This window comes from Notolepis coatsorum (assembly GCF_963971535.1).
Source record: "Notolepis coatsorum genome assembly, chromosome: 1".
Lineage (NCBI taxonomy): Eukaryota > Metazoa > Chordata > Actinopteri > Aulopiformes > Paralepididae > Notolepis > Notolepis coatsorum.
In genome coordinates this window covers 235,593,220-235,617,480 of record NC_140165.1, presented here as the reverse complement: position 1 = coordinate 235,617,480, position 24,261 = coordinate 235,593,220, and the positions used below count along the sequence as shown (strand labels likewise).

The window sequence follows — 24,261 nt, the reverse complement described above, 5'->3', positions numbered from 1 at the left end:
AATTTCAAACATGTTTTGCATTCATTGACAAAATTATGAAGCATTTGCACATATACTTCCATCATAATATACAAACGAATGTTGTCCGCATATGTTAATTTTATGAAATATCATCTGGGGCGACCATCAAGAAAACACAATTGTGGGACTTTTATTTTGAAACCACCTCAAGGACAGGATGTTGCATCAGCCAGTCACATATGAGGGACCCAGAGAAACAACTAGCAGGTTAGTAAGTCTCTTTCATATTGGCAAATAAATCTCTTTTTTAACTGCTGTAATGTAATTGCCACTTTTGGATGTCTTGTGGGACGACCGCCCCAAAACTGTGAATAATATGTTTTATCTGAAAATCTATATTTTGATGATGAATTTGATAGTGACATGTGGTAAGAGCTAGCTAGTTTGGTTTCTGTAGCTAATGGTTAGCCTGTAATCTTTGACTGACCTTAAAAACATCATCTGGGTGACCGAGTATCATGTGGGGCGACCACTGCTGAGTGTTTTAGATGATAGATATATGTCCTGTATTTGTAGTTTCTGTATATTTATATTTTATTCATGTTTTATATACATAAAGTTCTTTGTTTTAGCATAACTCTTTGTATACTTTAACATATATTTTTCAACATTTCTGTCATTTTTCATTCCTATTTAGGAATTAACGTTTCTTTTTGAGTATTGTACCATCTTATGAGAATTATTTTTAAACGGTATAGCATGACATTCCATTTAGGTAATTGTACATGTATTAGTCATGTTTAACTAGTTTAACCTATTTTCTAGATGGCACAAACAAGCAAACAGACACTCACTACAGACAGCGGGTCAATGTAGACTATCTTGCCAGGAAAAGAGAGGTAAAAAAAACTATAGGTGACATGCAGTATATCTTTCTCTGGTGTATTTCAAACTGTCATGTTAGTAGGATTAGGAATGACCTTTTCTGTAATATCTTGAACTTCAGTTTGTATGTAATTTAGCCCACCAGAATTAGTATCACATTATACACTATTGTTTCAGCGAGAAGAAAACAACAGGGCAAGATTCCATGTGAAGTCAGATGAGCTATCGGAGAGGGAGAAGGCTGCATCCAGAGGTTACAGGGAGAAGGAAAAAGATGGAAAAGGCGATGCTGGACCTGACACCACCATCCATGGAGAACACTCCACCAGTTCTGGCTCGTGTAGAAGTAGAGAAGAGCAGCAGGGCAAGCTGTGGTGGATCCCCTACCTCTAAATGAGGATTTGAATCACTAACATTTACTTTGATTCTACAGTAGGTTTAACATCCCTTGAAACCATAGGTTATATATCCAGCTCATGATCAACAGTGACATATTTCAACAATAAATGTTCAGTGGATTGCACTGTGCAACATCTCCATTATAATCTGATCAAAGTTTGTTTCGTGTTTGATATATCTTTGGGGAATGTTGACTGTAGGAGCCAAAGCTATATTGTATTGTATGAATGTTTATATGTTTATTTTTATAACCTTACATTGAAACGGCATTAGGAATATTGATTGGATTTAGATAAAGTCATTGAACCGGCTTATTTGTCATAATAGAACATTTGTGACGTCACAGTATGATGTCATGACCGAACGTTCTAGAACATTTGTGATGTCACTGTATGTCATGCTCGAACGTTCTGGAACATTTGTGATGTCACAGTATGATGTCATGACCGAACGTTCTAGAACATTTCTGATGTCACAGTATGATGTCATGATCGAACGTTCTGGAACATTCATGATGTCACCGTATGATGTCATAACCGAACGTTAATAATTTAACTAAATGTAAAAAATATCAGTGTTTTGTTTTTTGGTGTGCTTCTTATTCTAGGTGTTCAGGTTGCCTGATTTGTTAAAACATGCACATGTACCTCAATTTGAAATGCCTGCAGTTTACCATGAGATAATATAAAAGGAACTAGGGATGGCACCAATCCTCAGTATCGGTATTGGTCTGATACTGGCCAAATTCACAGGATTGGATATCGGCCGATCCGATACAGGCCGTAAAGCATGCCATCACGTGAACAGTAGTAGCGTGACAACAACGTTAGCATTAGCTAAACGTAAGTCAACTTGTTAGCAGCGTGCCGCAATCATGTCAGCTGTGTGGAGTTATTTTAAGCTCAAAGAAGAAAAAGGCAAAACAGCCTGTGGTGTTATGCTAATGTGTGTGCATTAATACGACACAGAGTACAGGCCACCGTACTGGGGTCACAGACAGGTACGCAGGGCAGAGTAGACTAAGAGCGGATAATAACGGACCTGTATGGTGGAGCTAACAGAATGAAGACACGCACAAACAAATACAGAGGGTATACTTGTGGAATAACACGACACAGCCAAGTGTAATATCTGCGACCCAAGTATTTCTAGGGGTGGCAGCAACACTGGAAACTTCAACACCACACAACACTTGCAGATTAATCATGGGAAGGGAGTATGCAGAGTTCAGTGCAACGAATGCCAAGAGGAAAAGTTTTGTTGCAGCAGCTAACATAGCTGGAAACCATTCAGAAGAGAGAGAAACTCTCTGCAGACAGTAACAAAGCAAAGCTGAAGAAAACCGAGAAAATAACCACATTTATTGTGCTGGACGACCAGCCCCTTTCTGTTGTTGAAAATGTAGATTTCCGACACTTAGCCTCACTTCATGTTGCCAAACCGTCATTATCTCTGACACGGCTATCTCAAATAGGTACAATGTTGTGTTTCTTTTTCAAATGTAGCCAAGAGTAAAGACCCTAACCCTATCAAAACAGCAGTCAAAGTGTATATTTTCAGCACTATGTTTGTTTACCAATGATTGGAAACTCCACGCATTGTACCGGTAAACAGACGTTTTAGACGTGAGGACAGGAAGCCGTCATGAAATAGCTGTAGTCTTATTAACGTATTAACTAAATAATTTGAACAAAATAAAAAGCAGCAGCACTATTGCATAACTGAGTCATGTGTGGTATGTATTTCTTCCTTTAGGGGAGTTTTTGATGTTTTATAGATGGCTAGGTTAAACACAGGTTTTTGTTTTTTAAGGGAGTATCGGATGGGTATCGGTATTGGCAGATACTCAAGGCTGTGATATCAGTATCGGACATGAATAAGTGGTATCGTGCCATCCCTAAAAGGAACTGATACAACTGTGTTGTAGTTGTTTAGCGTTGATTTCATCCATGCAACTATGTTGGTGGTTATTGTTTATTGACTATAGAACTGTGTTGGTGTTTAATTTTTATTCCATACATACAACTCTGTTTACCTTTTATTATTGACTTAAATTGTTAATCCCTGTCCAATGTGACTACCATCACAAAAGTGATGCTACTTAACCCACCTTCTCGCTCTCATACATTGACAAAACCAATGATGATATGAGGACATGAAAATGGACATTTGTGAAATGTTCAAGTTCCTGAAGCATGTAATGTGTATTGCACTTTAACTTTTTGAATGTTTAATGTTTTTAACATTTGTAATATTTGAATGTTCCTTATGAAGCTTGTAACCTACCGTGCCAACTGATTGACGGAGCTAGAGCCCCGGGAGTCAGTGTTGTATTTGTACAACACTGTGTACTTCGGCGCACACCTCACATATCGGCATGTAACTCGAGAACCGCTGAACGGATTGTGTCACCTGAAATGGCTATCGACAGGCAACAAATAGGGCTTTAATTCGATATATAGTATTAAAATATATGCACACCCGAGCTGGTAGAGGTCGCCAAAGTGCAGGTGGGAAAATCTTCCTCAAGAGGGCCCACATGTGGGCCCTCGCATGTTAACATGTTTTACTTTTGTGATATTTGAATGAATTGAAGAATATTTTTGTTGACCACTTGAAAAGATTGTAATAAAAACATTGTTCAGTTTTCTTTTGTCTGAACTGCATTGTGTAACATTTTAAATAGACTTTTAACTACTCTCATCATTTGGGGCGACCATTTGTCATGCGGGGTAACCAATGATTGTCAATAACTGTACTAAATTCAAAATAGAATATCCATCAGTTTTGGCTCAAATATTAATCACTGGTATACTATGCTTAAGTGGATACTATCTGTACACATTTTAAATCAGTTTTATGGGTTTTAGAGCAAATATGGGTATTGTAACTGCATTACGAGGGAGACACTGCCATTATAGAATAAACTTGTGAAATCATGGTTTACAAAAAATTAAAGGGCACACAAGCCTGTCTTTCTTAAGATGTATATTTAATTACTGATACCCGTTAAAATATTAGTAATGTTAAGGAAATATATTAATTTTGAGATAAATTACGGTCGCCCCAAATGACTTTTATTAAGGCCATGTCCTATTAATTCAACTTTAAAAACACCAAAATCTCTTAATTTTTTTTCCCTTCATAAATGCATGTATACACTACATTCAAAATGTTTGAAAAATGGCCAAATATATCCTTATTTTTTGTATTTTAAAATTGGCCTATTGAAAAGTCTTATCCGTCAATGACCCTCATATACCATAATGTATACCATCTTGTTGCGCGCTCCTGGCCGGCCGCACGCACACACAACACACTGCTGAATAATTCTGTTTTGCATCAATATATATATGTATACTGTGTATATTGAGGCAAAACAGAATTATATATAGAGTATTGAGGCAAAACAGACGACGCATGTGTGTGTGTGTCTGACAGCTTGAAGTTTATCATGATGATATGATGATAACGCATAACATTAAAGTTTTCAATCAATCAATCAATCAATCAATCAAACAACTCATAACTCCCTGGCTGTCACGTGGCTGGTGACTGACAACTTTTCTGAGCCAATAGGCGCTTTGCGCGACCATAGCAAGTCGCTTCCCAGCCGGGAGCAGCCGAGTGAGAGGTACTGTGGCGCCTATCGCTCTGAAGGCTGTGCGTGGCTCGCTCCCGCGAGAGTTCCGCGCCTTGTCTTGTCAGATTTTCAGAGCAAGTCGGACAACATTCTAACCGTCATGCAACGTGCTTGGCGAGGCCGTAGTAAAACCTGCGCAGATCTGCGTCCGCCTATCCCATCTCGAACACGCCTAATGATCCATTTAGAAGAGGAGTGAGTGAGTGAATGACTGACTGACTATCTGACTGATTGTTGGTGAATAGATGAGAGAGAGAGAAACAGCTAGTGATGTTGTATTAGTGTAGGATAGAGAGCAGGAGAGACAGTGAGGAATAGATACTAGTGATGTTGTATTAGTGTAGGATAGAGAGCAGGAGGGAGACGTGAGGAATAGATACTAGTGATGTTGTATTAGTGTAGGATAGAGAGCAGGAGGGAGACGTGAGGAATAGATACTAGTGATGTTGTATTAGTGTAGGATAGAGAGCAGGAGGGAGACGTGAGGAATAGATACTAGTGATGTTGTATTAGTGTAGGATAGAGAGCAGGAGGGAGACAGTGAGGAATAGATACTAGTGATGGTGTATTAGTGTAGGATAGAGAGCAGGAGAGACAGTGAGGAATAGATACTAGTGATGGTGTATTAGTGTAGAGTAGAGAGCAGGAGGGAGACGTGAGGAATAGATATTAGGGATGCAGATGGAATAACAAAGCTGTGTTGTTCTCCTCCTGGGCCTGAAGCAGACGGTGTCCCCGCCTGGCTGTCTGTTCTCACTGTTGTTGATCACACCTCGTTCAAACCTTACACCACCTTAAACCTTCCACCTATAAAGATGGAATTAGCTGCATTTATAGTTTTCTGGTTCAGATCTCAGGATCTCAAGCCGATATGTTTTATGTATTAGGCTAACCCTATAAAATAAAAAACCTATATACAGTATTTGTCAATGTAGGCCAATCCATGATTATCTTTTATGATTTCTATTGGGACTGGGTGATAAACCAAAAATGTACAAATGCAGATATTAATATTATCTCTTGCCAACCTAATTCTGCCCGTATAAGTATCTTCTGTAAATGCGTTGCTCCAGTGCGTACAAAACAACAAATTACAAACATGTTGACAGAGGGCCAACAACACGGTGGAGAATGTGGAATTTGTGCACTGGAGTCTAAAAAATGTATTACCGTTTCATTTATCGTTGCAGAGGTAAATGTGATAATACACCGTGACATGGATTTCAGGTCGTTTTGCCCCGTTATCTCTTCAGAATAACACGATGATCAAACTGAAGCATTTAGATACAGAACCCATCCATATACCTGCTCCTCTCTCTCTCTCTCTTTCTCTCTCTTCTTCTCCCCCACCTCCCCCTCTCCACCCATCGTTTCACAGGGATTATTAATGATGTTGAACTCTTTCCAAACGAATCACCCAGCAGCCTCACCATGACATCACTAGTCTAGTCAGATTATCAAACGGGACACTTCCCGAAGCCAGATTATTAGATATGTGGCCCAGATCAACAGATTACAACTTGATAAAGGTCTGTGGGCTGGACAGAATATCTGTGGACCCACCCTGTGTCCTAAATCCTTCACTCCGTCCCTCACCATGACATGAGCCCTGAAGGTCGTTACTGGTTCAGAGAATGTCCACAACACCTTCCAGGCACCTTCCGATCACAGTGCATCGATCAACTAATCAACAACTAATCTATTGTGAAAATAGTTGGCAGCTATTTTTATAGTCGATTAGTTGGGTCTGTTATGATGCACCTCCATGGCCTGTTGTTGAAGCCATTTGATGTAAAGCAAAGCCGGTTAACACTTAGGGCTAGATCCACAAAGAATGGATTGCACGGAGCAAGTTGCACCCTTACTTAAAATTCATTATGAATTGAAAATGAGGGACCCTGATGTAAACAAGATGAAAGTCTTTCTCTGGTCTGCATCCCCTTAACAATTGTGTGTATTGAGCCGTACTGTATTGTACCCATTCTGCAATCTGTTAATAAAGTTTCCATTCAATCAATCACCGTGCAGATTGATTCATTGAATGAAAACTTTATTAACAGATTGCAGAATGGGTACAATACAGTACGGCTCAATACACACAATTGTTAAGGGGATGCAGACCAGAGAAAGACTTTCGTCTTGTTTACATCAGGGTCCCCCATTTTCAATTCATAATGAATTTTAAGTAAGGGTGCAACTTGCTCCGTGCAATCCATTCTTTGTGGATCTAGCCCTTAGTTTGTGTTTTATGTTTTTCTTATATTATTGTTATTTAAACCGTTCAGCTTATTTCATCTGAAGACTTGTTTTGTAACAGATTACAGAAATTCAAGAAGCCTATTGGAACGTGAGGTTCTGATATGATAGACAGATATCACAAATTATTTTATGAAAGGGAGACATCGAGAGGCTTCGTCTCTGATTTTTATCGTCACTTACTTACATCTTCGTATGAAGTCCTTCCCCTAGACTCAGTTTGGAGGAAGGATATACCAGACTTGGAAGTAGATTTTGATTGGGCTGAAGTATGGGCAAACGTTCGGCTATCGTCACGCAACCCGGATCATCAACAGATTAATCTTAATTTTATTCATAGGACTTACCTGACTCCGATACGACTGAACCGAATGGGACTTAAACAAGACTCTCGATGCTCCTTATGTCTAAAGGGTGATATCGGTACATTTATGCATATGTATTGGGAATGCCCCCCTGTTAAGATATTCTGGGAAGAAGTAACCACGCAATTATCTGAATTTTTATTTCTGACCATACCTGTACTTCCTTCGGTATTGTTGCTGAATAATGTCTCTCAGTTATCACACTCTGTACATGTAAAGAGGCTAATCTTGTCCGGTCTTACGGCTGCCAAAAAGCTAATAGCATTACGTTGGATTCAACCGGAGAAAATGTGCCTGAAGGTATGGATTCTTTTATTTTTTTTTAAACTTTGACCAGTCAGCTGGTTCTTTTAGCGTTTATCGCTTTTTCATCGCATTCATACTTGGTCAAGTTCGACCGACAGAAGCAGGCTGAAAGGGTTCAGATGGGGGGGAAGACACTCTGGGAAAGGCACGGCTGCCGTCCGGGATTCGAACGCGCTCAGCCCCAGATCCGTGACGAGCACGGTTGTCCACGGCGCTGAAATAGCACTTGCGGTACGTGGTGAGCTACTGGAGCTCCCCAGGTATGGATTCTTACTAGGGGTGGGAATCACCAGTTTCATCATGATACGATACGATATCGATTCTTTGGACAACGATACGATATTTGCCGATATCACAAAGTCTCTCACGATACAATACGATACGATTAGATTCAGGTGCCTGCGATCGATATGAGATGATATCATATGCCCATTTAACACAATCAGTTATGAGACTCGCCACAGGATTTTCAAAATAAGAGTATCGATATGAATCGATCTTATTACATCGCATCGATCCGATTCGATCGTTGATAATTACATCGATGTATCGATCTGGATCGATGTATCGTCCCACCCCTAATTCTTACCTATCTTGATGTGATTTATTTAGAGATATCTACCGCACGAATCCTAGGTGTTAATGAAGCCAGCATAGCAATTTGGTCAGTTGTGGTGGAGAAAATAAAGCATAGCATATGAATTTGTAATCCTTTGTTTTAAACGAAATAATGGTTGGACTGTCCAAGGGGGGTCCCGAGGGGGGGAGAGCGAGCAAGAGCATATGTATGTATTGTATTGTAATTATTATGTATATATCTTGTAATCTACATTTATATTGATTCAAATACTAGACTGTCATAGTCCTGTGATTTATTGTGGATTTTTACTGTTAATGTTTGTGTGTCTAGTTTTATGTCATGTTAAAAATTGAAAATAAAAAAATATTTATAAAAAAAAAAAGAGGTTCTGATATGATTTGATTAATATATCCGCTTTATTTTATCCCACTTTATGCTTAGCTCTTGCTGCTTGTTTTACACAGATTTGATGTCTTATTTCTTACTGCTGTAAAGCACTTTTAACTGCAATCCCCTGTATGAAAGGTGCTATACAAATAAAGTTATTATTATTATTACTTAAACAGGTTTTTGTTTTAAGTGTAAAATACCTGCTATGTGCTCTTTATAAAAACCAAGATTTTCTCACAATCTCGATGTATAGCATACATTTACGTTTGCTTTTTTTATTACCATCAATTTGCAAGTTGTTTGAAAGAGCATTGTACAAAACAAGGAATATGTTTAGTTTTTTTTGCATATTTGCGAATTTTTTGCATATTTGCGAAATTTTACTTTTTTATTTGTATCCAATTAATCGATTAATCGTTTCGATAATCGATATTCGATCCCGGCTCCTCCCGACACTTAAGCCCCTAATTGCTCCCGATGAGCAGGTCGATACCCTGCATGGTGGCCTCCGCCGTCGGTGTGTGAATGTGTGAGTGAATGAGGCATAAAAGCGCTGTATAAACGCAGTCCATTTACCATTTAAATCTACAATCGTATACCGGAGCTTTTCAAAGCCATAGACTCTATAGAATATGAATATGATTCACCCCCCAGGCCTCAGTCATGGCACATCAACACCTCATGCTGAGTTGGTCGACGTTTTCTCCACCAGTGCATTGTTACTGTATCGCTAAACTACACCATCCATCTCTCAGTCAAATCAGACATCGGTGGCAGGAAGTGACAGGAGGGAAATCAAGCGTCAGATTTACATACAGAGTGGAGGCGGGACGGGATCTCTGCCCTGAGAGATTTGCATGGCACAGCTTCCTAACAGACACACGATGATATCAGCGCGTATCCTGTAGCAGGAGGGAACGTCATTCTTACCGTATGTTTTAATGGGACTTTCATTTCACAGTTTCTTACGGTAAGTTATAAGTACTGTATGCAGGATATTGCATTGGAGTGCTCTACACGTGTGATGGGAGAATGCACTGTGCGTGCAGAGGGTTGGGATTCTACCGAGTTCCCTTTAAATGGGGACGCTGCAAAGAATGAGAAGTGGGTTCACCCGGTCCCCATCGTGATGACGGGGACTAACGAGACAAAATCCCGACTCCTCTTGAATGAGGAGTCATCAATATCAAAGAATAATGTTACATAATACTGTATCATCTTTTTTACTTCATATTTGAAGTCACTGGTCACCTCATAATGCAGTAAATTGTCATTTTAGTCAACATTTAATTATTTTCTCTGAATAGATTTATTTTGTAGTAAGTAGTTTTGTTGTTGCTGTCATTATATAGACAGGACTCTATGTCTCTGGGAGTTACCTGTACATGTGATGAAGGAGTGCACTGTGTTGCAATTCAACTTACTTTCCATTAAATGGGGATATTTTTACCAAAACGTGACCTAGTATTGCCTTATGTGTATTTCCCCCCAAAATTAGTTACAAGTACATTACACAAGTGACTAATTAATTAATCAATTCTTTTTTTCTCCTTTTTTTTCCAGGCAATACTTTTATTCTGCACCTTTCTAAAAGCTCTGTGGATGTATCATTTATGATGTTATCTATAGCACCTTTAACTTCCCATGGAAAATTCTCCTTTGCAACCCTACTGCCACCTCAGTACTTTGACAGGGAAATATCCAATGACGTTTTTTGTTTTTTTGCCTGAAATTCAGCCCCTTTTTCTGATACACGGCAGTTCAACGCGTTGCCTATAACCTTTAGGTCCGAGATGTAAGGGGATTTCTGCTGAGCGACACACAAAGAGCAACCTCCCCAGGACAGGCCACGAACAACACCTCCTAAATACACTGTATGACCATGCAGCTATAAATAAAACACAGTCTAGCAAGCAGTCATATGAATACAAACATAGTCTAGCAGTCATCATTTATAACAAAACAAACAAATCCTATGATCCATACACGGAAGCTCAGAATTTTGTTTTGAATCTGCTGTAGCAAATGGCAGTTACAGTAGTTAAGTCTGGTTTTGCCTCTACAGAATAGTTTCCCAATTAACCTACAACCGTGGCTCCCCACAGTGGACATTAGATCATAGGTACTGCCCCTGAACAGTGGACATTAGATCATAGGTACTGCCCCTGAACAGTGGACATTAGATCATAGGTACTGCCCCTGAACAGTGGACATTAGATCATAGGTACTGCCCCTGAACAGTGGACATTAGATCATAGGTAGTAGGTACTGCTTCTGAACAGTGGACATTAGATCATAGGTAGTAGGTACTGCTTCTGAACAGTGGACATTAGATCATAGGTACTGCTTCTGAACAGTGGACATTAGATCATAGGTAGTAGGTACTGCTTCTGAACAGTGGACATTAGATCATAGGTAGTAGGTACTGCTTCTGAACAGTGGACATTAGATCATATGTAATAGGTACTGCTTCTGAACAGTGGACATTAGATCATAGGTAGTAGGTACTGCTTCTGAACAGTGGACATTAGATCAGGTAGTAGGTACTGCTTCTGAACAGTGGACATTAGCTCATAGGTAGTAGGTACTGCCCCTGAACAGTGGACATTAGATCAGGTAGTAGGTACTGCTTCTGAACAGTGGACATTAGCTCATAGGTAGTAGGTACTGCCCCTGAACAGTAGACATTAGATCAGGTAGTAGGTACTGCTTCTGAACAGTGGACATTAGATCATAGGTAGTAGGTACTGCTTCTGAACAGTGGACATTAGATCATATGTAATAGGTACTGCTTCTGAACAGTGGACATTAGATCATATGTAATAGGTACTGCTTCTGAACAGTGGACATTAGATCATAGGTAGTAGGTACTGCTTCTGAACAGTGGACATTAGCTCATAGGTAGTAGGTACTGCTTCTGAACAGTGGACATTAGATCATAGGTAGTAGGTACTGCTTTTGAACAGTGGACATTAGATCATAGGTAGTAGGTACTGCTTCTGAACAGTGGACATTAGATCAGGTAGTAGGTACTGCTTCTGAACAGTGGACATTAGATCATATGTAATAGGTACTGCTTCTGAACAGTGGACATTAGATCATATGTAATAGGTACTGCTTCTGAACAGTGGACATTAGATCATATGTAATAGGTACTGCTTCTGAACAGTGGACATTAGATCATATGTAATAGGTACTGCCCCTGAACAGTGGACATTCGATCAGTGGTTCTCAACCTGTGGTATGCGTACCACTAGTGGTACTTGGTGGTACTGCTGGTGGTACTTGAAAAGATTTATAAAAAATAAAAAATAAAGTTATTTTATTTATTTTTTTGCAGTCAGGCCACTGAACTTAGAAGCAGGCCAGGCCAGTGTTTCTAGTTGCGGCGGTGCGATAGTTAGATAACCTAGGTGGGGAACAACCAGGAGATCACTGTGACAGAGAGTATTGCAGTCTAAACAGTCATAAATATTTTATTCAACTTCAGCCCTGATCATAACCATTTTTATTTTTAGATTTTTTTGTAATGTCAGATAAAAAAATTAAATACTCTGAAATATTCTGAAAAGAGTTAAATCTGACATTACAAAAAATCCATCAAAATCTGTGTTGTTGCTAATCATTGACACATGCCTAGCCTGTAATAATCCCCCCCAGAGAAATGTACTTTGCATTTGATCTATTGAAAATATTTTACTTTGTGTGTTTTTTTAACAATAATTTGTGATGCCATCACACACACTGGCATTTAAAGGATTACAATTCAAAAATGTATTGAATATGTTTTTTCTTTTTTACAATAATTTGTGATGCCCATCACAAACACTGGCATTTAAAGGGTACATTTAAAAAAAAAAAAAAGTCCTGCACCAGAATGCAGAAAATTAAGTCTTTGTAACAAAATAATTCCTGGTGGGGGACCCCCACTTAGAAAGTGGCCTGACTGGGGCTATATTTCACACTATATTTCCCAGCCTGAATTATTTCCCCAGTCCGGCCCTGCTTATGTGAGTTGTCAATGGACAACAACATGCTGTGTGTGTGTGTGTGTGTGTGTGTGTGTGTGTGTGTGTGTGTGTGTGTGTGTGTGTGTGTGTGTGTGTGTGTGTGTGTGTGTGTGTGTGTGTGTGTGTGTGTGTGTGTGTGTGTGTGTGTGTGTGCGTGTGTGTGTGTGAGAGAGAGAGAGAGAGAGAGAGAGAAGGAAGGACAATTGCTTGCTGTGTGAGAGTGAGAGAGAGAGAACAGTTGTTCTTAATTTTCTCACTTGCTGTGTGAGAATGTTAGTTATTATGTTCTCAATGCCCCTTGCATTGTATGAGTTGTGTGGAAGAGTTTGCTAGTTCTAGTGCTAACCCTTTGTACATTGTGGCTGTGTCTGACAAAAGTTAACAATAAATAATGCTATTAGGAATACATTTGCCTCCTGCGTGAACTGTGCATAGCTGAATAGACTGTATTTTAACGTCGGTCATATGGTGGTACTTGGAGAGCCAGCTACGTTCTCAGGTGGTACTTGGTGTAAAAAGGTTGAGAACCACTGCATTAGTATTAGATCATAGGTAGTAGGTACTGCCCCTGAACAGTGGACATTAGATCATAGGTACTGCCTCCACACAGTAGACTGCAGGTGCTGCCTCTGAACAGACCAACAGACATTACATCCCAGGTATTGCCTCTGAACAGACCTTGTTCCAGACTAAAAACAGCTGAGCAGCAGTCTAGTGGCCATGTCCCCTGTTGCTTATAGCTCCACTGCTGCACTAGAATCAGATGTGGCTAAAAGTAGGCTAGCTGTACCATGATGACTTAACATTAAATCTGGGGACGCACCAGATAGCAGGCTAACACTGGGTACCTGCATTGAAGAATTCCCCAGATGCTAAAGCCCCACACCTAGAACCATGTAACTAGAAAGCAAAGAGACTTCATTTGTTGAATGTCTAACGCATAGAGATGCATGTTAGATCTCTCTATAGATAGACATGGATTATATATACAGTATATCTCATTTTTGTCCAATGACCCTGAACTGTCTGTCTACAGTATATACAGTTTAGTAAAAGAGATGGATGGAGTCTGTACTTTGTATCCGATACTGACTCGGAATCGGTATTGGCAGTGGAAAAGTGGCATCGTTGCATCCCTAATTACATCTGGACCTCTCCCTCTCAGGTAAAGAAACACAGGAGGTGAGAGAAAAGAAAGACAGACAGACAGACAGACAGACAGACAGACAGACAGACAGACAGACAGACAGACAGACAGACAGACAGACAGACAGACAGACAGACAGACAGACAGAACTGCTCAAAGCACATTGCCTGCGCGTGCACACACACAGTACTAAAACTGTTGCACATCAATGATATCCTATTACAATGCCTACTGCTAGATAACTTTCCCTTTCAGCCAGAGCAGCAGAGGACAGACTAAGCTGTTAAGCAGTAGTTAGTTACAGTAACTTACAGAGCATGACAGTGAGATGATGAATGTATGGCTATTATAATTATGACCAGGGAGAAATAAGGAAGGAGGATTAAAGGGAGGGGAGAGGGAGGGAGGTATAGAGATGGATAAAGGGAGGGAAGTATGGACGGATGAGCCCTGTGTGTGCGTGTGTGCGTGTGTGTGTGTGTGTGTGTGTGTGTGTGTGTGTGTGTGTGTGTTCCTGGGAGAGAGAGGATGATGCAAGGTTGATGCAGGCGCAACTGAAGGTTGATCAAATATTCATGGTGCAGTGAGTGGAGCCTACTGTACCTGTCATCATGCCACAGAACCGCCTAGTCACTCCTCCAGCCAGACAGCCAGCCACCCAGCCAGCCAGTGGGTCAGTCAGTCAGCCAGCCAAGCAAACAAGTCAGTCAGTCAGTCAGTCAGCCAAGCAAACAAGTCAGTCAGTCAGTCAGCCAAGCAAACAAGTCAGTCAGTCAGTCAGCAGTCTGTCCACTTGCCGTTACCCCCCAGAGGCTTCAAAACTCCACGCGCTTAGCCCTTCCCACTGCATACAGCCAGTGCTTCCTCCTTCTCTCTCTCTCACATAAACACAATCTTTATCTCTCTCACTCCCTCTCTCACCCTTCTCCTCTCTATCCTCCCATCATCTCCTCCTACTCTGTAGCCCCCACCATGCTTCCCTGGACCACTCCCTCCTCCTCCCCTCACTCCCTTGCTGCTACCTCCCTATTTTGCCCCCCCCCCCCCCCCCCCCTCCTCTGTCCCAGGACGTTCTCACATCCGCTCTCCCTCCACCCCTTCTCTCCCAGTCCCCCTCTCCTCTCCAGAGAAGAGATTGGAGGGTGGAGTTTGGCTCAGGGCCAGACCCCCCCCACCCTTACACACACACACATCAGCAGCAGGATCAGCACAGCCAGGCAATACCAGGAAGTGATACTGCAGAGGCTGTCGCTAGTCTGGGATCAATGACACACACGCAGCACAGATATGCATACATAAGTAGCACACACAAACCACCCTTATGTATGCATAATGTGCATGAAAACACACAAAATAACTAAATGAAATACACATACACACACACTGTTAAAGAAGATAGGGGTATTTAGCTTGACATCATGCTTGATATAATATACCATATTGGTTGTAAATTACAGTAATCAATAGTTGAAAAAGGGGTATGTAAATTATAGTTTGTGTTTGTGTCTGTGTTGACCATGTGAGCAGGTGGTCAAGGCCACCAGATCTGATGACCAGTAGGTCTCTGGTTACAGGACTCAAAACTGACAGAAAACGCACAAGACCGTAGCAGACTACAAAGAGTGGCCCGTTCAGCCGAACGCACAATTGGAGGTGGGCTTCCCACTCTCCAAGACATTTACAACAAGCGTTGCAAGAATAAGGCCAAGAGAATAATAAAAGACTCTAGCCACCCAAACAACTGCCTCTTTGAACTGCTGTGGTCAGGAGTCTCATGGCAAGCACAGAGAGACTCAGAAGGAGCTTCTATCCCCAGGCCATCAGGATGCTCAATGACAATTAACACTATGTAACAAACCAACAAACACACTCACAGCACACATACGTACACACCCACTTGAAATAGACAACTCACTGTAGCACCCACTTTACACACTTTAGACACTAACACACTTTATATTTATTGGCAACTCATACCTCACTGCACATAGCCAAGCCTTGCACCTTACCTTACCACCACAAGGTGGCACCACAAGCTACCTCATCCCATTTACCTCATCCCATTTATATTGTAACTACTCTGAATTGTATATTGTACATGTATATTGAAAATGTTTGTCTTGTTTACACTTGTTTAAGTACTTGACTTTCTATTTTATACTTATTATACTTTTGATAATTATCTATTTTTACTTAGCACACTCTCAGGAGCAAAACAGAAAAAAGCATTTCATACAAAAGTATCCTGTATTTCTGTATGACAACTAATAAAGAAACTTGAAACTTGAAGGACACATGACAACGAGGAACACAAGGAAAGAAAGAAAGAAAGAAAGAAAGAAAGAAAGAAAGAAAGAAAGAAAGAAAGAAAGAAAGAAAGAAAGAAAGAAAGAAAGAAAGAAAGAAAGAAAGAAAGAAAGAAAGAAAGAAGAGCCAGGATGACAAGTATGGAAGGCTTCCCAACAACATTCCCGTGAAACAGATCCAGCTCCAGGAGACGACGCTATGTCCAACAACACACTTCGTCTCCCAGTGGAGGACATGTCCTAATGGGTTTATGACAACTCTAGTCACGTCATCCTAGAAGGAAGGCAGGATGGAGAGAAGGGAGGAAGGATGTAAGGAAGAAGGGAAGGAAGGGAGCAAGAGAGGGTAAGGTAATGGGTTTCAGTTACAAACCAGGTGATGGCCGTTAGGAGGGAAGACAGATGCTGTCCATGTCTGTTTACAACACCAACCCCCCCCCCCCCCCCCCCCTTCTACCCGAGTTACAGTATAACCGATGGCTGCAACTCCACACTACTGATAATAACCGCTCCTAAATCAGCACCACAGCTTTATTTTTTTTATCCACTTTTTTTTCTCCTCTTTTTCTATTTTTCTCTCATCCCAATTTCGCTGTGCCAATTCTCCCCTCCCCTGTCTTGAACGTTGCTCGCATATGCCCCCCACTGGCCGGTTGTAGGGAGGATAGAAGCCTTGCATCACGTGTCCCCTCCGATACATGTGGAGGTAGCCTGTCACATCTTTTCACCTGCCAGCGCGGACTCTCATTGGCGAGGTGTAACGTGTGAGAGGCTCACACTACCCCCGCCATTTCCTGTCTCTGCTGTGCAGGCGTCCCCCAACCGACCTGTAGGAGTCGCTGTCCACAACGTCCAGATTACCACTCATCGACTTCCACCCGCTAACTCTGCCAATTGAGTTAGTATGACGGCTGGCCCAAGCGGGAGGCAACGCCGACAGCCGGAGTCGAACCCGGTGTCTCTTGCGTTGGTGACTAGCGCAATGTCCGCTGCGCCACCCAGCCGCCAGCGCCACAGCTTTTTAAGGGTCTAACATAGCATCCTCAAATAACAAACTGGCTCGATTCCAATTTGTCTAAAGTAACCTGGGAACAAAGGTATTCTCTTCCGTTCTATTCTATTCTCAGACGGCTCCCTGCTCCTCTACTGACGTCCCACCTGCTGCCGTCCAGCACCGTACTGAATATGTCTGTCCATGTATTCAAAGCAGGCTCCGACAGCCACAGATGTATGGAGCACACGCAGGGTTACAGGTGGCAGAGGATTCGTTTGTATATAGAGCATTTATTTCGGTCCGCCGCAGTAAACTGTGATTGTGTGACACGTAGAGAGAGCAGCGTAGAGAGTTGGACTTTGGAGTCGTTCCACTGTCCAACATCTCTTCCCAAACAGTCAGGAAGTAGACCAGCCGGCGCAACCGATTGTCTGAACTCATTTTCAAAAATGAAATAACATATTGAATAAATATTATTAATCATATTATCTTACTTCTCAAATAATAACTAAAAAGTAGTAAAAGAACAAATAATAATTCATTCATTTTATGTCGTACATATAATAAGCTAAAAGCTTTTAATAAAAACTCTTGTTTATTCAGTGTGTCCATGGAAATGATGATGCATGGGAGCCATAAAGATATCGTTTACTTACGCAGAAAAGATAAGACTGTTTACTTTTCTGATAACTATATGTATCACTGCGTAAATGTTCAGATGAGCTGAAAGGAACAAGCAATTTTTTGGGGAAATTAGCGTATTTGCCATCTACCCTGGAGTTAGACAAGCAGATATATACCTTTTCTCTGTGCATGCATTAGGCTTAGGGAACAGCCGCACCATTAGCCTAGCTTAACGGCATTCACTAGCCTAGTTCCCAACAGACACGAAATACACTCCAAAATGTTCCTGTAAACATGTTGTGACCTAGGCTACACTGGCACACCTACTTCCAGTGAATGACGCTAAGCTAGGCTAACGGTGCGGCTGTTCCCTAAGCCTAATGCATGCACAGAGAAGAAAAGGGTATGCATCTGCTTGTCTAACTCCATGGTAGATGGCAAATAAGCTAATTTCCCAAAAAGTTGGTGTGTTCCTTTAATATTTCGTTATTTGTGATACTGTAAGTAAGTACGTTTTATTTCTAAAGCACATTTAAAACAACTGCTGTTGCACCAAAGTGCTGTACATATAAATGGCACTATAGGCTAAAAAAAAACACAGTAAACATGGTAAAAAAAAAAAGCACTACAAATACAACAAAAAGTATGGTAAAAAAAAAAGTAGAAATACATAAAATAAAATAAAAATACACAACATAAAACAGGGTAGGTGTGAGATCAGACTATAGTATCCAGGCAAAAAAAAAGCCCAGTTTAAAAGCTAAAAGGCCTGCTGGGTAAACAGGTAGGTTTTTAACCTGGATTTAAAAGGCAGACAGGGAGGGATCTCACCTTATGTTGTCACCTTAGTGTGTAGCCTATACATGGATTTTCTTACAAACTAATAAGGCAGAGCTGTTTGGCAGGCGGTAGTGCTGCACTCAGAACTGCAACACTGGAACTTGAGCGGTGTCACTCCGCCTTGGCTACATGTAATTACTGTAATTAAGATAAGATAAGATATTCCTTTATTGATCCCCTAGGGGAAATTCACTACACATTGGTCACCCGTTGCACATCATCCGAGGATCAAAATGTAATTATCAAAACCAAAAGCTTGTCTTTTATTGTCGTTGCTAGAAAGGATTATATATTTGTTGTGTAAAGGCAACACAATAGGCTGAATGAGGTTGTGTTATATCATGGTATATCATCATGGCCGATGGCCTCGTTCTTACACAGGACTGGGTATAGTTTGAAAACACGTCTTTCTGCAATACGATACTTTTTTCAATTAGATACAAGCGAAAACTTCTCAAATGCTTCAGTGTATATTGTGCCGATGGACGACGTCATAGACGATGGGCTGTGTGAGCGCTTATGTGACTTTCATGAGTGTTTCTCTTTTTCAGTATCCATGTTGCTTGCAGAATAGCCATAGTAGGCCAAAACAACCAAAACAATAGAACGCTCAGTAAGTCAACGGAAGAAGCGAGATGACAGACTACAAACCTGCTAACTCAGGGTATCTGCAGGTTTCAACAAGTTAAATTCAAGACTCAAGACCTTTTTAATACCACTTAGAGCAACATTTTATACTAATTTCACGACCATACTAGCACAAAAAAAACACAATAACACTGAACTGGCGGCTGCACTTGCGCGTCAATTTTAATTCTTGTGTGTTCCATACAGGCTCTCGCCAGATGCACCAAGACTTGAATACAAACATATTTCATATAGGCCTATTTAATATTATTTCATCTCCTGACAGCCAGGCTGCCCCCCAATTAATTGTTATACCCGTGCAAATTAAATGTAAGACTTTTTAAAGCCTTAAATTGAGAATTATGAATTTAATACTTTAAGAATTTGTAATACCCCGCAGATATCCTGCATCTGGAAATAAAATCACCATTCGACACTCAAGTCAGTTTTTGATACTCTGTGCTAACTAAGGATGTAATTCGATCAGCGCTCAAACAGTACCAATGTACACACCAATAGGTTCCAATAGGCACTACCAACCCAACATAGCCTAGCACTCCCTCTCATATGTTATGGCTTAACTACAGTATATTGTTAGTTTGTATTTCCCTCCATCAGAGTGAATACATTCCACCCTGTGCCTTTCTATCAACTTAAAGAGTTTCAACTACATCCCCTTGTAGTCTAGTCAGGACAGTACAGTAGGCTAGTCAGGACAGTACAGTAGGCTAGTCCCAGCAACAGAGATGCCACGGCTATTAGGGATGCACCAATATCCGATACCAGCCTAAAATAGGGTATTGATATCGGAGAATTTCCACGATACTACAATCCGATACCAGGAAACACGTCTTAACATGCCAGAAATCAATGCAAATTTACTTGATTTGCTGCATTTTTCACACATATCAGCAAGTTACTGTAGATCTCTAATGGATTCGTCCATGTGTCTCAATCACATGTCCCATGACTCCAATCTCTCCTCTTTCCCGTCATTCTCTACTGTTAAAAATTAAACTGAATAAAACTAAAATAATAAACTGAATACTGGCTTGGTCCAAAAGACACCCTGCGGAGCCCTGGCATGTAGGAAGGTCAAGTCGCGGTCAGGCAGGCCCACTCCACGAGACCTCCCTGGACCTCCACATGTCACCCAATATGTTGGGTCCCACTGATCGGCACGGACAGCACAGTCTGCTGAGACGGGTAAGACATGCTCGCTCATGGATCTTTATAGAATAGAATGTAAATCTCATTACGTCGAAGGTGGATCGGTGACGATAAAGTGGCTTCCATCTGTATTATCAATACGATGTAGGCTGGATCATGGAAAATATGAGTATGCGTGCGAGCGGTGGTCAGACCAGACAATATGACCCCTCACTGGCTCCCCATCTGTCACTCAATATGGCCGTCTGCCCGTCCACCCTGTAAACTGCATGGATTGCAGACAAACAGAACTTCCACCTACTGTATCCTTTCGTTTGTTTTCATAAACACTTTATTTTCCACTATGTCATACATTGCATACTAGCTACAGTACATGTGCAAAAAGCTTAAATGTAGCCTAAACAAACAGCTAAATTGGGGGATTATGAAGAATATATATGAAAAGCAACCATAAGTCTGGCAACTAGGGCCAAATACTAATTACAGCAGACAAGTCGCCCCTTTCCTCCATGTAAAACAGCTGCGCTTTGTTTGAAACAGTGAAACAAAGTCCTACAGTACTTCAATCGTTTCACCTGACAGAGAGAGAGAGCAAGGTGAGCTCGACTATTAATCCTCCATTCACTGACACTGTCACAAAAGATATCATCTCATTTCCATTTATTCAAAGCAGGCCCTGGCAGAGCAGATGATGTGAGCACATGCACACAGGTGGGACAGTGAGAGAGGAGTAGTGTTTCCCTCAGGAGTCATTCTAGGTCCATCAACTTTAAAAGCTTCAGCTAAATCACAATGCTGGTTAGCCTAGGGGGTGATACTGATGATATCACATAATCAGACTGCAAACGGTGTGATTTGTACATACATTTGTGATTTGTGTCACTGCAACTCGGCTCCTAACATTAGCCTATCTCTATTCCTAGACAGTAGAATACCATGGGCTACGGTTCTGTGATACATACTGTACGTGGTCCAGTCGGTTTATTACAGTCAAACTGAGCCACAGGTGCACAATATAGTAAACCAGTGCACACGCAGCTGAGAACATTGATGTGTTTATGATGAATTGAAAATGGGGGACCCCGATGTAAACAAGACGAAAGTCTTTCTCTGGTCTGCCTCCCCTTAACAATTGTGTGTATTGAGCCGTACTGTATTGTACCCATTCTGCAATCTGTTAATAACATTTTCAATCAATCAATCATTCCATGTCCATCCCGTCCATTCTAACACAAGGGGTGCTCTGATCTGTCTGATGGTCCTCCTGTGTCAATCAGCTGCCACGTCTGATGGCAAGAGAGAGAGAGAGAGCCGTGGTACACAACACTTCAGCAGCAGGTGCGGTAAAGGTAGCGATCTGAATCAGCAGCAGGCTACATCACGATTTGTGAGATCATTTTGTGTCTATTATATTAATGAAAGATGAGAAGCAGCCTTACCATTGTTGTTGCAGTACTGTAGCAGCAGGTTGGTGCTGTCATACAGACTTCCACACGAAGCCACCCTCTCCGACATCTCTCTCTCTGCAAACGTCTCCTCTCCGGTTCACACTTTATTAACCCCCTCCTCTGGCTTATCCACGCTCAGAAAACCAACACCTTTACCTTCTCTCGCTCCCCCTCTCCCTCTACTACAGCCCGTCTGCTCTGCCTACCGCTGTTACTATAGCAACAGCCTCTCTACCGGCACCGGGTTGATCAGCCGTTTGGAACGGCGGCGGAGTGAAAGCATTACTGTATTTTGTTAGCAATGTTCACACTTGCGCCTAGACCGCCTGCGTGGCATCATCAAACTCCGATGTTATTGCTGTGTATTATTACCCTAGAGTAAATATTTCATAACAGGAGAGTTTGGTTTCAGTTAGCGGCGTCTCTGTGCATCATCGGTTAATAATTCATAGTAAGGCGCAGTCTACACCTGGCGCGACGCGACGCGACGCGCACCACGCGCTCTAAAGTGATACCTGCTCAACCCCCACGTGACTTAGCAACACCACGTGATCTGCATTTTGCCCCCCCCCCCTTTAGCTATGCTAAACGTCGACATACTTCGATTTAACTAATTTAATTACTTTAGTGTTTAATCATCAACATGCCAACCTACTAGCTCAATTGACGAGCTTTGTACGAAGCCCAATAGAGCTCGTAGACTGTGTGTAGGCCTAAAGGAGTCAGGAGAGTGAGGTAAGACGACCCAGTGGGTAAATAGACCCTGTAGTATTTTGCTCTGTTGGTTGGTTGGTCCAAGTGTCCCCCCACCCTCCAGCACAGTGGTTCTCAAAGTGGGGTCCAGACGGTAGACCGTCCAGTGACCGCCAGGGCCCCAGGGGTACTTGATGGGGTTCCAGGGGATCCCCAGCAGAATTGGGAATAGTTAATGCAACACTAGTCAATACAAACGTGTTTACATAGTCCACAAAAAATTTTTTTTCTAGCGCTTTCTGACACAGACACCAGCGAAGAGGTACAAACACAGACCTTTATTGAAGAAGTGTGGGAAGATGTTACAAGCCAGAGCAGATGGAAGAACATGTTGTCAATACAAATGGCTCTTCTCTGGTGTGTTTGGGGAGACGCTGATTGCCTCAATGTGCAACAGGTGCACAGCCACTCCTACTCTTGGCTCTTACTTAGCCTGACCCAGGCCAGGTGTGGCTGCTTAAACCAGCCATCCCCACACCACAGTTAGATTTCACGAATGTTCTATGATTCTCTAGAAGTGAGCCCAATGAGATAATGAATAGTAATGAGTCTGACTATTCTCATAGGCTTCACTCTCTGCTCTGTTATCTTCCCACTATAGTACTGAATCTTGTGGAATTCTGGATTAAATCATCAATAAATATCTGCTCAGATTGGCTCTCAGACTGTCGACATTTACATCAGGCGGAGAATAGTCAAAGACTCTAGCCATCCAAACAACTGCCTCTTTGCACTGCTGCGGTCAGGCAAGCGCTATCGGAGTCTCATGGCCAGTGCAGAGAGACTCAAAAGGAGCTTATATTCGGCCCAGGAGTTCAATTTTTTCTTTTATCCCTATCTGATCCGATCAGATTTTTAAATCCCATTTTTTGTGATCCAGGATCAGACAACTCGGCCAGAATTTGTCCCGGTATTTCAAAGCAATCCAGGATAGGATCACCCTGATCCAGATTCAGACTTTTCAAGATTACTAGATCCTGAATATCAGTGCTTTAATCCGATCTCCATCTAGTGGATATGAAGGAAAAAAAGGATGACAAGGACCACATCGCAGAGACATAATGTCTAATTATGTTGTTAAATACATAAAGGACATAAAATCACAATGGAATTGTAATAAGAAAAATACTCCCACTAGGGTAACTAGGGTAAAAAAACATTCATTCAAAGGCAGCTGATCATCCAGGCGTGCTTTGACGGGCTGAATTGAAGTGAGGTTTCAGTTTGCTGAAGGTGATGAGTGATGACAGATGATGGACTTTTCTTTGTTGAAGATATTTTTTCTTTAATCTAAATTACATTTGTGATTGACAATCTTTGTTGTGATACTTTTATTAGCATAAACATTTATGTCATCAGCATTTGGTTGAAAACAAAATAGGCCACCACAAATGTGACCAAAAGATAAAAAATGTAATTGATTTGCCATGAAGCTAAAATTATTTCAGCGTGCGTGCGTGCGTAAAGCTGCAACAATAATTTTTCGACTATTTTTCACATTTTAAAAACTTCGTATGACCACCTGCCATCAGAAGGTCTCGGGAGTCATGCTGTTCT

General features: G+C 41.4%; 1 protein-coding gene across 2 annotated transcripts in view; it reads right to left on the bottom strand.

Annotated features, from left to right (window-relative positions):
- Window positions 1-22,018, bottom strand: part of eml2 (EMAP like 2) — a gene marked incomplete at its 5' end in the record, with an annotated part of 78,511 nt that extends 56,493 nt beyond the window's left edge. Inside the window, one exon of one of the 2 annotated variants that reach the window (XM_084313592.1) lies at window positions 21,943-22,018. In XM_084313592.1, coding sequence (XP_084169718.1) covers window positions 21,943-22,018 — 76 coding nt within the window. Of the gene's footprint in view, window positions 1-14,545; window positions 14,765-21,942 lie in introns of those variants that run through there. The other variant, XM_084313593.1, reaches the window with a different exon arrangement.
- Window positions 22,019-24,261: the final 2,243 nt, after the last annotated feature.